The 13168-nt window shown below is 28.8% G+C and overlaps 3 protein-coding genes across 7 annotated transcripts in view; 2 read left to right on the top strand and 1 right to left on the bottom strand.

The window, feature by feature from the left end:
* LOC138190134 (transcription initiation factor TFIID subunit 6) overlaps positions 1 to 3867 on the top strand; it is a 115498-nt gene extending 111631 nt beyond the window's left edge. Inside the window, exons 1-9 of one of the 3 annotated variants that reach the window (XM_069132695.1) lie at positions 49 to 169; positions 1020 to 1222; positions 1331 to 1649; positions 1738 to 2141; positions 2225 to 2428; positions 2555 to 2737; positions 2862 to 3078; positions 3149 to 3468; positions 3546 to 3866. In XM_069132695.1, the coding sequence (XP_068988796.1) occupies positions 1043 to 1222; positions 1331 to 1649; positions 1738 to 2141; positions 2225 to 2428; positions 2555 to 2737; positions 2862 to 3078; positions 3149 to 3468; positions 3546 to 3638 (1920 nt within the window). In that variant the 5' untranslated portion in view covers positions 49 to 169; positions 1020 to 1042 and the 3' untranslated portion in view covers positions 3639 to 3866. Of the gene's footprint in view, positions 1 to 48; positions 170 to 525; positions 802 to 973; positions 1223 to 1330; positions 1650 to 1737; positions 2142 to 2224; positions 2429 to 2554; positions 2738 to 2861; positions 3079 to 3148; positions 3469 to 3545 lie in introns of those variants that run through there. The other 2 variants (XM_069132696.1, XM_069132697.1) reach the window with 2 other exon arrangements.
* A 301-nt stretch (positions 3868 to 4168) lies between these two features.
* Positions 4169 to 8782, top strand: LOC138190125 (uncharacterized protein MAL13P1.304). The gene is made up of 3 exons (XM_069132665.1): positions 4169 to 4835; positions 4914 to 5027; positions 5109 to 8782. The coding sequence occupies exons 1-3, from the start codon at positions 4746 to 4748 to the stop codon at positions 8355 to 8357; spliced, it is 3453 nt and encodes a 1150-aa protein (XP_068988766.1). The 5' UTR covers positions 4169 to 4745; the 3' UTR covers positions 8358 to 8782.
* On the bottom strand, positions 6795 to 12958 carry Tmep (Transmembrane endosomal protein). 3 transcript variants are annotated; one of them, XM_069132715.1, is made up of 6 exons: positions 12815 to 12958; positions 12401 to 12570; positions 11721 to 12315; positions 11418 to 11653; positions 11245 to 11329; positions 6795 to 9879 (listed from the first exon to the last, which is right to left on the bottom strand). In XM_069132715.1, exons 2-6 carry the CDS (start codon positions 12560 to 12562, stop codon positions 9704 to 9706), a joined length of 1254 nt encoding a protein of 417 aa, XP_068988816.1. In that variant the 5' UTR covers positions 12563 to 12570; positions 12815 to 12958; the 3' UTR covers positions 6795 to 9703. The 3 variants fall into 3 exon arrangements, with proteins under 3 accessions (XP_068988816.1, XP_068988817.1, XP_068988818.1); XM_069132716.1 differs by having other exon boundaries at positions 12677 to 12816; XM_069132717.1 differs by lacking the exon at positions 6795 to 9879 and adding an exon at positions 10364 to 10753.
* Positions 12959 to 13168: the final 210 nt, after the last annotated feature.

Raw genomic sequence — 13168 nt, forward strand, 5'->3', positions numbered from 1 at the left:
AGAAAAGTTTCTAACCGTCTTTCATATAAACAAAGATAATGTACATAGTACATATCATGTCAGTGTGTGTCAGTGTGATACTCTATAGCTGATACTGTAATTTCAGAATCATATCCAGTTTTTAATTTCGACCATTACTAGTAGCATAATTTTATTTTTTGCTACATCGGTAATGTTGAAAGTACAATAAAAATAGATTCCTCAAATTTTATGACAGAAAAATGTATAATAGCAAATTTTGTCAAATGAATCTTTTTACATATTAGTATATATAATTTAAATTAAATGAGTATAAATTGGTATAAAGAATCATAAAAGAGTATCAAATTATAGGGCGGGTTTTAAATCATGACATTGTTCTCTTTCTTATTTTTAACAATTCTTTCACAATATTTTATTAAAGCTTGAGTCTAACCACAGATAAATAGTTTGCAGGTTTCTTTACCGTTTCAATATTGCTTGCAATGTTACCAATCTAATCTAATACCAATATAAGATTAAAACTTACAACGTTGGTAGGTGACTGATAGCGATTGTAACTAAAATGAAATGTTACTATCTGCTACTATGTAATTACAAATAGAGATAGAATTTCTTATAATCATAAACAAAGCATAAAATTCTATACTTCTATAATATGTATACATATTTATACAGATTGCTATTATACAAGTGAATAAATAATAAGTAGCTTATTGAAGTCACAAAATGTGGCTTAACCAATAGCTTTATTGAAATAAAGCAGTACTTTACTACGTCAGAAATTACTAAGCAATTGTAGTGGCGTAAGCTTTATTTGGGGTAAACATTTACGGAACCATTAAACAGTATCAGTATTAATATCTGATATGAGAGACTAAATCTAAAATACAAAAGATTATAGTTATAATAACAAAAAAATTTATTATATTGTATGTATGTATGTATTATATTGTATGAGTTGTGTCCAAAAGTGTGTTATCTATATATAATATTTTTACAGTAAGCAGTGTTTACATTGTCAATCAGATATTTTTAAGGAATAACTTTTTATTCATCTCATATGGAATATAATGACCAAGATACTTTAAAAATGAATGAAAGCGACTCGATTTATGGAACTACCTTGTCCCAAGAATCAATAAAAGTAATTGCAGAAAGTATAGGTGTCGGAAATTTCCCAGATGAAGCTGCAAAAGATCTTGCGGAGGATGTAAGTTATAGGCTTAAAGAAATCATACAGGTTTGTATATCTCCAAATTATAATGCAATTATAAATAATTCCTATTCCTTACATATAAGTATTCCTTACATTAAAGTTGTGTAATTGAGATTACTAATGTTGGTAAAGGATGCTGCTAAATTTATGAGACATGGCAAACGTCAACGAATGACAACACATGATATAGATCATGCTTTGAAGATAAAAAATATTGAACCCACATATGGGTTTTTTGCCAAGGATCATGTACCATTTCGCTTTGCTTCTGGTGGTGGTCGTGAATTACATTTTGTAGAAGAAAAAGAAATTGACCTTAATGAAGTTATATCAATGTCTGGTGGACAAACATGGCCTAAATTACCTTTAGAAATTACACTACGTGCTCATTGGCTTTGCATAGATGGTGTTCAGCCTACAATACCAGAAAATCCACCTCCTGTTTCTAAAGGTATTAATTCGATAGCATAAAACTTTCTTTTTTTACAATACTATGTTAATTAAAAGTAATATCTATTAATTAATCAATAATATAATAGATGTTCAAAAGCTAGAAAGTGTTGATCCAACAAGTAAACTTACAAACAAAAGTCAGAACATTGGTGTTGGGAAACCAGGTGGTGGTGGTAAAAGTCAGAAATTACGTAATGTGGAAACAGTTCATGTCAAACAATTAGCCACTCATGAATTGAGCGTTGAACAGCAATTATATTATAAAGAAATTACTGAAGCATGTGTTGGATCTGATGAAGCACGCAGAGCAGAAGCACTGCAGTCCCTCTCAGCTGATCCAGGTTTACATGAAATGTTAGCACGGATGTGCACTTTTATTGCAGAAGGTGTACGTGTTAATGTAGTACAAAACCACCTTGCTCTTCTAATTTATCTAATGAGAATGGTTAAAGCTCTCTTGGACAATCCCAGCCTTTATTTAGAAAAATATGTATGTATTAATTAGTATATAAAAGGAAAGGGGAGAGTGTGCATATACATGCACGTGCGCATTAATACTCATTAATCTTATAGTTACATGAATTAATACCATCTATCGCAACATGTATAGTTTCACGCCAATTGTGTATGAGACCAGAAGTGGATAATCATTGGGCACTTCGTGATTTTGCATCACGCCTTATGGCTCAAATTTGCAAAAATTTTAATACTTCTACCAATAATGTACAAACTAGAGTAACTAGAATGTTTAGTCAGGCTTTAGCAAAAAATAGCCAGGTATAATTGTAAGACTACCATATATTAAAGCAATAATAGCAGAAATAGAAACACAATAACAATGATAATAGTGATAATGGTAATAATAATAATAATAATTTATAATAATGACAACAAATTTTTCAGACTCCGCTAGCGTCACTTTATGGGGCAATTGAAGGACTCTGTGAGTTAGGTCCAGAAGTAATTAAAGCATTAGTTATTCCTAAAATTAAATCTGTTTCCGAACGTATTGAATCATGTATTGAAGGACCAGGTCTATCAAGTGTAGATAAAAATGGAGCAGGTCATATAAAGACTCTACTAGTGGTGAATATAATTTCTTATTAGTATAAATTTTATTGTATTAATATGTATTTTTCCTAGCTATTTTTGCTAATATATTATTATACTATATAAAGCCTAACAGAAAAATATGCAATGGAATTTACAGAAATCGGTAGCTCCCGTTTTAAAGACCATACGATCTCCTCCAGATTATGTAGAAGATTACAAACAAGATTATGGTTATATAGGTCCTGCATTGTGCGCAGCCGTTGCGAAAGCTCGTACACAACCAGCAACATTAACAACAACTGCATCCACAACTACAGCTTTAACAACAAGTCAACAAGGTCCTACATGTACTGGAAAAACCATTGTGCAAGCTGGTAATATCGTTTCTACTAACATGAAGTTAGACGAGTATTTTTACTTCAGATATCTTCATTTTTTATTTAGTGACAAGCTCTAGTCCCGGGCAACAAACTGGACGTACAATTATGCTTGGAACAAGTAGAACTGCTGGTGGAACAACTACAGCTGGAGGACAAAAATTCGTTATTTTGCAGTCTCGATCTCAAACACCAACCACTACAAATATTAACACTAATGCGATACAACAACCTCAGCAGCAGCAACAACAACAATCGCAACAACAGCAAGTTAAACTAGGCCAAACCAATGTCACCCAACAAAAAGCACATATACAAAGTAATGCACCGAAATTGGTAGTTGTTTGCATGTCCAGTAGTAGTCACGGCACTACTACAGTAACTCAGGTGTGTGTAACATATTGCGGTAAAAATCATAAAATATAATTAATTGGATTATTAATTGTGAAAATTATTTGCAATAGGGGAACATAACAGCAAAAACACAGAATGTCTTTGTTACACAACAAAATGTTGAATGTTCATTGAGTCCAGAAGAAGAACATTCTTTTCAGTAATAATGGCAAAATTCGTTTCATTCATTCAATTTCTAGTAATTTGTACAAAAATTAATTTTTAATGTTAATATACTTTGTAAGGAAATAAAAAATTTTTTATGAACATAAAAATGATATATAAATATATTTATTTTTATCAAAAACAAAAAATATACGAAATTACACATATTAAAAAATTGAAAATGTATATTTAAACGAACTTCATCATTCAAAGTGTCATCGAAGGTGAAAATAATTAATCTTAATTATTTATTTACTATCTTAATTATACAATTCATAATCAATTTATAATCAATAAATACAATTTATAATTATAATAAACAGATCGCACATATAAATTGGTATATATGTATATACTTGTATATATATAAATATAAAATAAATGTTTGTATGATAATGTGCCTGTTTCATATATAATGCATTTATAATCTGATCTATGTAGATTAAGTTAAACTCATACGCATTTCTTAGTCAATAAATGTATATGTTACCAAAGCTATATACATATATACGCAATTTAGAACTATATTACTCAGTGGAAGGAGTATTTTTCCCCTCTTAGCGTATTCCCCTCAAGTGAAACGATTTATTCGAATGCATGTACATGTGAACAAATCGTAAATTTATATAGTCCTAATATTCGTATCATAATCATTGTTTGTAATATTGAGTTTTTTGTATATTTATTTGATGTTGACTGTTATGAAAAAAAGTGATAAGCGTGCACTGTTAAGAAGACATTTATTTCATACGTACGACGCAATAATAATCGATGTATAAAACTAGATGCACAGAGAAAATAAAAGTACCCACGCCATATTTGTTTTTGAAAGAATTTGCTTTATGTTTAATTTACGAAATAGAGTCAAAATGTTGGTTAGAAAACAAGTAGAAATACATACATCAATTTAATCTTTAAAGGATAAAATGTATATTTTATATAAAATTATGAAATATGAAATATGTTGATATTGCAAATTTTTTATACCTTTAAGATTTTGGTTGTAAGAATATAATTTGTTAAAAAATAACATAAGTGAAAAAGCAGTTTGTAATTAACTGTTTATATATGCAGTACACATATTTTTATTCATTGCCTGTTATAAAATGGCTACAAATGATGCTTTAATGACCTTTCTTGCAAACACTGTTCAAGAAAATGAAAAGATATTACAGGAGTCATGTCTCAAAAGTCAAGTAAGTACTGCATGAGAAAACTTATATGCTAATAATATTATTAACTGATAATTAATAATAGTATCAATTATTCTTCAGATAAATATTAAACATAAGAAAGATTATGACAAGTTGTTTATCAGACTTAATTACATCTGTCAAATGAAAGCAACCAAAGACGGAGTGCAGTTAAATTCTTGGTGTAAAAAAAATGTAAGCTTCACTTGACATTATCCTTAGTATATGGTCATCTTATATAAATCTTATAGTTTTTTTTATAATATTTTATGTCAGGTTATAAGTTATATATATGGACCTATCTCAGGATTTCCATCTGGTTCATGGTGGGGTATCCGTATGGATTGTTCTAGAGATCGTGTTCATGACCCCTTCGATGAAAATATTCAAAATGGACCATTTGGAGTTACTTCAATTTGTACTTCAAATATTAACCTAAATGAAGATGTAGATTTGGGTAATTCTCTTACTCTTACAGGACAAAAGTATTCTGTTGGTACATTAGAAAAAGATCCGCTTATTAAAAATTATGAAAATCAAGTACCAGTGAGATTAATTAGAAGCTATAATTTATTCAATGACTTTGCACCTAAAACAGGTTATAGATATGATGGTTTGTACATTGTAACAAACTTTTGGATAGGTGTAAATACAGATTCTATAAAATATTATAAATTTGCTTTGTCACGTTTAAACGATCAAGAGCCACCTTCGTGGAGTACCAAACTGGCTCCTTTGGCTATAAGTAATCATCTATCTACTTTACATTCTTCTTCTACACCTTTACAAAACTGTTTAAAAAATTCTGCTCCAAACATGTATGAATTTAAAAAATATTCACATGGTTCTGAATTTATAATTCAAAAAGGGAAACATGAAAACTCAGATGGATTTTTACAAACTCAAAATATTGAAAACAAAAAGGTAGATGAAACAAAGAAAGGTGTAATTGAAAGTGCAATAGTGACTCGCCATGTATTTAAAAAGTTAAATACTAATACAGAGTGTACAATAAATATACCAAACATGCCTATTATGCCAGAAAACAAATCATTAACTCATATTGGAAACAAAGGATCTAAAACCCATAATACAAACATTTCTATACGTACAGGATTATATAATTCATCTCACAGCACACAAAATGATAGTAAGAAAAATACTTCATCACTATTTTGTAGAACGGTTAAAGCAATTAATATTGTAAAAACTAATCAACACATAGAAAGTTGGAATTTATCCAACAAAGATAAAAATAAAAATCTAGATGGTAAAGCTCAAACAATCGTATCAAACGAATTTCCTAAGCGTGTTAATTATATTTCTTTTAACACCGTAAAACCAGAATTAATGAAAATAAAATTTCCTAAAGGTGTCGATGCAGAAATAAACAGCGATACAAATGATACAAGTTTAAATTCTTGTTATAGACTTGAATGCAATAGTACACATAAAGAAATAACTAATGATTCCAAAGACGTGTGTAACAATATCGTAAATTCATCCAATACAACAACTAATATGTTAAACATGACAAACTGTATGTATAAAAATGAAATTTCACCACATAAAATGATATCCAAAGAATTACAGCAATTCAAATCAATTGATTCATTGCCACCAGATAAAATTGTTCATTTGATTAACAGCAAAAACCATCCTTTATCAAAATTACTAATGGGTAATATGATAGGGTTAACGTCAGAACAATCTGTAGCATTACAAACAGAAGACGTAATAACAACCAAGCCAGAAATCAAAGATAAGGTAGTAACTCGAAATAGTGGTAAAGAAGAAATGAAAGAAAGGACTAAATTTGAAGTTATTTCAGATGATTTAAATGGATCAAAATGTTACAAATTTAGAAGACGCAGAAAACTGTCTAGAAAAACAACAAATAAGTCAGAGATGCTAAAATATAATAAAATACATAATGAAAAGTTTAAAAAAGAAACTGTACAGTCTTTAGATATCTTAGAATATCCTGGAAAAAGTAGAGAGAAAACGGATATTTGCAAGAATTTAAAAAATAAAAGTATAAAAAAAAAAACAGTACAAAAGAGAGAACTGTCAGATTCAACAAGATATATTAAGAAGAATGCTGGAAGTACAATAGGAGCAAGAATACATTTACAAGCTGTGAGAAAAATTGATTCTTCAATGAAGAAACATATAAATAAAAAAAAAATAAGAGAAATTACAAATTTATTAATAGATGCAAAAATTGGACCTAAGATACGTGGTCCACGATATAGAAGATTGCGTTGTATTAACAAATGTACAGAACAATCATGTGAACATTTTAATACTGCAATGTATACATTGAACAAATGTAAAGTTAATTCAGAACGATCTACTTTCCAAGATAGAAATAAACTTACAAAAATGACTCACTGTAAACGTGTTAAAAGTCAAACTAGGAATGTTAAAATGTCAAAAACATTAAATTTTAATCATAGTAAAATTGGCAAGAATCTCACTACTTCTAAAAAAGCAGATAAGAATTATATTGCAAAACCGGCTATAAATAATAATAATAATAATATGAAAAATAATGACAATGATAACGTTGATAATAATAAGAGCGACAAGAATAAAAGATCAAGATATATAAAGAAAAATGTGAAAATTGTAGAAAATAACGATACAACGATTAAAAATCGAAAAAGAAAACTGATGCAAACAATTTGCAGAGATTCAAAATGCAATAAAATTAACGAAGAATTGCAAAAGAGCTATAAAAAAGAAATTTCAAAACCGTGTAAAACAGATGCTGTTACTCAATGTTCTCTCCTTCAAGAACCTGCAATAAAGAATCTGAAATTGAACGATTTCATGCAAAATAACGTTCGTAATGAACAATATACATTTATTAAAATAGAATACGGTAGTGATTTTAAAGATATGAAATCAGAAATATATGAAACTACAAAGTTAGGTGATAAAAATAGAGGCCATCATTCTACATTTCGATCATCTACAAAAAAATGTGTATCTTGTACAGAAACTGCATCTAATTTACAGCACCCCATAAATTCAAATGTATCGTTAAGTAGCAATACTTTGAGTGCAAAAGAACAAAATAAATTTTCACCTGAAAGGATATCTGCATTTGTACCTGTTAACATCCCGGATAATGATCTAAAAATTGCTCGTTTAAGGTCAATAGGATTTAAACCAATTGATTTTAGTAATAGCGATGAAGGTATTAACAGTCAAGATAAAAGAAACAAAGTACTAAAACAAAACGTTACCGAAAAATACAATAAATACACAAATGAGGAAAACGATATTGTCGTTTATATGGATGATGAATTACAATATCAAGATATTGAGGATGAGGACAAAAATTCTTCATCTACCAGAGATAAAACTTTGAATTCAAAAATGTATACTGAACAATTAAATAAAATGATTTTAGAAAAAGAACCATACAATTCACTATTAGAACAAGATCTAGAATCACCATGGCATGGGTGGAAAAAGATTGTAACAAATAAAGATACATATTGGATAGGTTGGTAAATAGATTGTAACAAATATTGTACTATTGTATTTACACACACGTATGTGTGTATATACAGATTTTCTGCCAAAATAAGGCTGTTAACAAAATGTTAAGTTATTTTTTCCACTAATAGTTGTAATATTTGATGCTATTAATGCAATTTATGCAATATACTTTTTGTAAGGCAATTAGATCCAATCTTTTATTCAACTGTATATTTAAATTAGTCTAATTATTTTCATTACGTTTTTGTGATCAATGAATCAGTAGTAAAAACTAAAACTAATATAAACAATACTAATTGTATGAAATGATTTATTTTGACAAATGAATTGTAATATCATTCTGTGGAGCAGAATAGTATGTCCTCTCCATAAAAATTCATATATACACAATTTACTCTCTTGTATAGAAAATAAAGTTCAATTAAGATTTCGATTAATGTTTGTTTTCATTTTCTAAAATACCTAAGAAAATACGACATATGATTGGTATTAAATATGAAATACTTATGTATATAAAATCAGTAAGATAAATATCAACAATAAGTAGTCAATAATTATATGCAAATAAAACAAATACATCGAAGGAATATTCTTTAATTTTTAAATTATTAAATACATTCTATTTTAACGATATATACACTCATTAATTTTTTAATCTAGGACGCAAAGATTTTTGTGGCTCAGTTTTATATATATACATATATATAAATATATGAATATTTATAATATATATATATGTATATATATCCCGGACGCGTGCAGTAATTAGAAGTATTTTTCTTAGTGTATTTTATAAAATAAGTATTTTTCACTGGCAAAATTACATTAATCTCATATGAATTAGAAATACTGATGTATAAACATATACATAGTGTTTTTGTTCAAAGTGTAAAAATATTGTTTGACTACAGTAAATAATGCAGCAACATATTTGTGAGTATTTAAATATTAAGTACTGTACAATGCTTTTCTCTGAAAAACGTAAGTTGTGTTTTAAAATAAAGATGATTATGTTATGATAATAGAGCCACCTCTATAGGTAACACTGCTTTAAACATGTTCAGCATATTAAAATAAATATCTTCTATGCTATGTTTACATGATGTAACATAATACATGTATTAACATGAATATAACATGGAACTATTATATTGTGATGCAGAATTTTGCATCACCGAATTTGTTTGTTTATTTGTTGTTTGTTCTGTGAGCGAGTTAAGTTCCTACCTAATGACGTATAATCAATTAACGGTATACATAGCGTTTTCTTGAAATTAGATTCACGGAAGTCCAACATTAATGTTCCTTTTTGTCTCTTTCTCTTTTGTTTTATTTTGTACACAATCTATTGTTTATATCTACTGGAACTCATCATCACTGCTCAATAGCATTGTTTTCTCATTATAATTTTGAGAGATTGTAGCAACACGTTGATGAGAAGTATGCCGTCTTTGAGGCGGTGGTATTGGCATATTCTGTGGATCATCTGGATCGAAGCTGGATATCCGCATACCACGTTGTCCTTTAGGAGCTCCTGATTGTTACATTATATCACGTATTATCGTTGACAAAGCCGTTACTAATGAATACATCGATCAGCCAGCGAACAGCGAGAAATCATGCCGATATTTTTTTTTTTTAATTCAAAGCATTGTTGGCTATATCGATTGTAGGCTATGTACAGTTTTACATGTAATTTGATGAAATCCTTTTACACATAGCACAATTTACAGCATCTTTCTTTATTTTATTGATCTCACTACACATATTATACGTCTATTAAATAATTCATGCGTGTTATAACAATAAAGATTTGAATTTGTTGTTTGAGAAAATTATCGAACATACATATTTAGGAAAAAAATATATAAAAATATATAGCTATATCAACATGCTAAATTAAATATAAATCATGCCATCTTTTTAAATATACAAGCATTACAAAACAATATTTAATAATCATTAACCTATCCATAAAAAGATACATAATTACAATACTGCCATAGAATAGTAGTCAATTATTATTTGTCTTTTGCATTTATTAAAAAGTAAAACGTTTTTGTGAAATTACACTGTACTCTAAGTGCTCTTGCGTTAAGTGCTTAGTTTCTAATGTACAGTAGATTTTATTAATTGCAAAGTTAATGAATTATATGCTTATATATGTATATGTGTATGTATATTGATTTTGTTATAAACCTTAAATAATAATTTGAGCAGAGAACACTATGCCCACCCTCGAACTTGATTTGAACTTAAAATATCAAATTAATTTTAATGAACTACAGTATTAAGAACTTTTCAAACTCTATTAAAAATGTATGAATGCCTCATGTCCAATTTCTTGAAATTAAAAAACGATGCTTCACATTCTCATAGTTTTTCATACGGCAAGTTGGTATTAACGTCTGAAAAATAGTAAAAAGAAAGTGCCTTCAAAGAATATAATCCTAATTGGCACACGTTAATTGAATTTATGATAAAAAGTATTTTTTACCATAAAGAACTATTTCATTACATTTTTGTCGCAAAAGATAAATATAAATGAATTTATATTATTTTACCATTTTAATAATTGGCAGTAGAGTACATTAAAAGATGCATATTAAACCTTTATCATATAAAAAGCTAAAATCCATAGTTAAAGGAACATAATAATTACAATTATAGTTATTTATTTACTTCAAATTTTTTAATGATTGTAATTCTTTTCTTACTTTGCATTTAAAACTTAAATGATAAATATAAATAAACAATAAATATGGATGATTTTTAGTTCATCATTCACTACATCATGCTACATGAAAATGTATCAATTGAATAAAGTAATAAAAGAAATTTAAAATACAATATTTATAAAAAAATTTTAACAGGAATAAATTATAAATTATATACATACCAGAACTATATTGCGTGTATTGTTGATATTGTGGATGGAAGTTGTGGATGGCATCAGTCATTATATCTTTTGGATTCATGGTTTCCTATGTATAAAGTTAATTGTATAATATTAAAATATTGTCAATCTTATTACTTTATCTATTAAATCATTTAGAAATTGTTGCAACATACTTTTAAACTGCTACTGATACTTTGCATCGTTACGCTTCTTCCTCTTGAATCCGTAACACAACCAGCTGAATACACTTGATATGGAAACGCATAACGTAAAGCTATAGCAGCAAATAACATTTCAATGCAAATCAAAAAGTTTTGATAACCAGCAGAAACTGTGCCAGCACTAGTTGATTGATCTAAACTTATAGGAGAAATTACATTTGCTTTTTCAAGAATAGCCAATAATACCCCTGAAAGGTAATAAAATTAATATTCTTTACATATACAGACCATATCTTAAGTAATTTGATATATTACCTTGCCAAAATGAGAGGAAGATAACACTTTTAACAGTACAAAATTTTAAGACAGGTTCAAATGGTGTTAACAGGTCTCTTGTAGCAAAATAAAAGAGAAAAAGTCCATAAAGTGCGAGAGATACACTGATATTATAAATTATAGTTATATAAATATAGCCTCCATCTGGGGACCAATCTCCATCTCTATAATGACCAAATGCTTGAAGGAATATAATGACAAATGCCATTACTGGTTTTACCAAGCAAAATTGCAAAGTAGCTTGTTTGCAAAATCTAAGAAAACCAATTGTATATGTTTTTCCAACCAAACAGCATGTTCCATATAAACAATTAGAACGAATAGGTTTGCCACGTATTTCAGACATAATATTTCCTTCACCACCCAGGTACTCGTAGCATAGAGACAAGAAGTTATATATAACAAATGCTTCATAACAGTCCCGTACAGTAAAAAAGTAAACATAATAACTTTCACTGTTGAAAAATAGTAGAGACACCCAAGAATATGTTGCATAAATTGGAACTATAAACAGAATTCTCACTATCCATCTTTGTTCTGTTGGATTAGTATACCACCTTAAATGTTGGTAGATCTACAAATCCACGATTAAATCTAATTAGTTGTTTATATTTCCTTAATTAACTATAATGCTATGTCAAGAATATGTTACAAAGTACCTGTTGACAAGTTATGAATAATGCAACCCAAACAAATGCACCAGCAATACCTTGAGCTGCTCGTGTTTGTAAGAATATTGGAGCTGCTTTCTCAGGAATTGCAGTTGTAGACATCATATCGCCAAGAGATGTAGATGGTTCCGTTGTCACCGTACTACTCATATTTCAATCTGAGAAAAATTAGTGTTGCAAACAATAATACTAAGAATTTAATATAATTGAAAAAAAAGAAAGGTAATTGTAGATACGAAGAACATTCATTTTAATCACAATTACAAATGAAAAATTAAGAAAAAATGCCTTTTTGTAACACAGAATAAATCTCAAGATTATGGCTCGCGCGTTAAAAATCAATATGCACAACAATAACAACAGTACTCCATTCGTGCGCAAAAATTCATCTCGTGGACGCACCCGTGCTCCATTCGTAAGTTTTTTCAAACAAATGTAGTATACGAACGATCCCTTCGAACTATCTTGTCGTACGTGTTCTCCTTTTTCTTTCGTATTGCGTGTACGTGTTGACCTGTATGATCAAGCTTCTTAGAAGTTCCCCACTTTCAATTAACCATCTACCAACGCAGTGGTTACTGATGATCGTGACCTTCCCACAGACAACGTGAATAATCTACCAAATTTTCTTCCCTTCACACTATATAATTTCTCCAGTTTGAGTTTGGATCACCGAGTTTCACTTTTACCCAACATTTTCTCGCATTTCTTTCCGTTTCCTCTTTGACGTCAAACACATTCGTCCAAACAGCTTCA

The sequence above is a fragment of the Bombus flavifrons genome, chromosome 3 (genome assembly GCF_040668555.2).
Source record: "Bombus flavifrons isolate JBK064 chromosome 3, iyBomFlav1_principal, whole genome shotgun sequence".
In the NCBI taxonomy this organism is placed as follows: domain Eukaryota; kingdom Metazoa; phylum Arthropoda; class Insecta; order Hymenoptera; family Apidae; genus Bombus; species Bombus flavifrons.

Coding starts and splice junctions, on each gene's coding strand:
- LOC138190125 (XM_069132665.1), top strand. CDS start 4,746: ATGGCTACAAATGATGCTTTAATGACCTTTCTTGCAAACACTGTTCAA. Junction 4,836..4,913: donor AGTCATGTCTCAAAAGTCAA/GTAAGTACTGCA, acceptor ATTATTCTTCAG/ATAAATATTAAACATAAGAA. Junction 5,028..5,108: donor ATTCTTGGTGTAAAAAAAAT/GTAAGCTTCACT, acceptor ATTTTATGTCAG/GTTATAAGTTATATATATGG.
- Tmep (XM_069132715.1), bottom strand. CDS start 12,562: ATGAGTAGTACGGTGACAACGGAACCATCTACATCTCTTGGCGATATG. Junction 11,654..11,720: donor CTTCCTCTCATTTTGGCAAG/GTAATATATCAA, acceptor ATTACCTTTCAG/GGGTATTATTGGCTATTCTT. Junction 9,880..11,244: donor ATACACGCAATATAGTTCTG/GTATGTATATAA, acceptor TGTAACAATCAG/GAGCTCCTAAAGGACAACGT.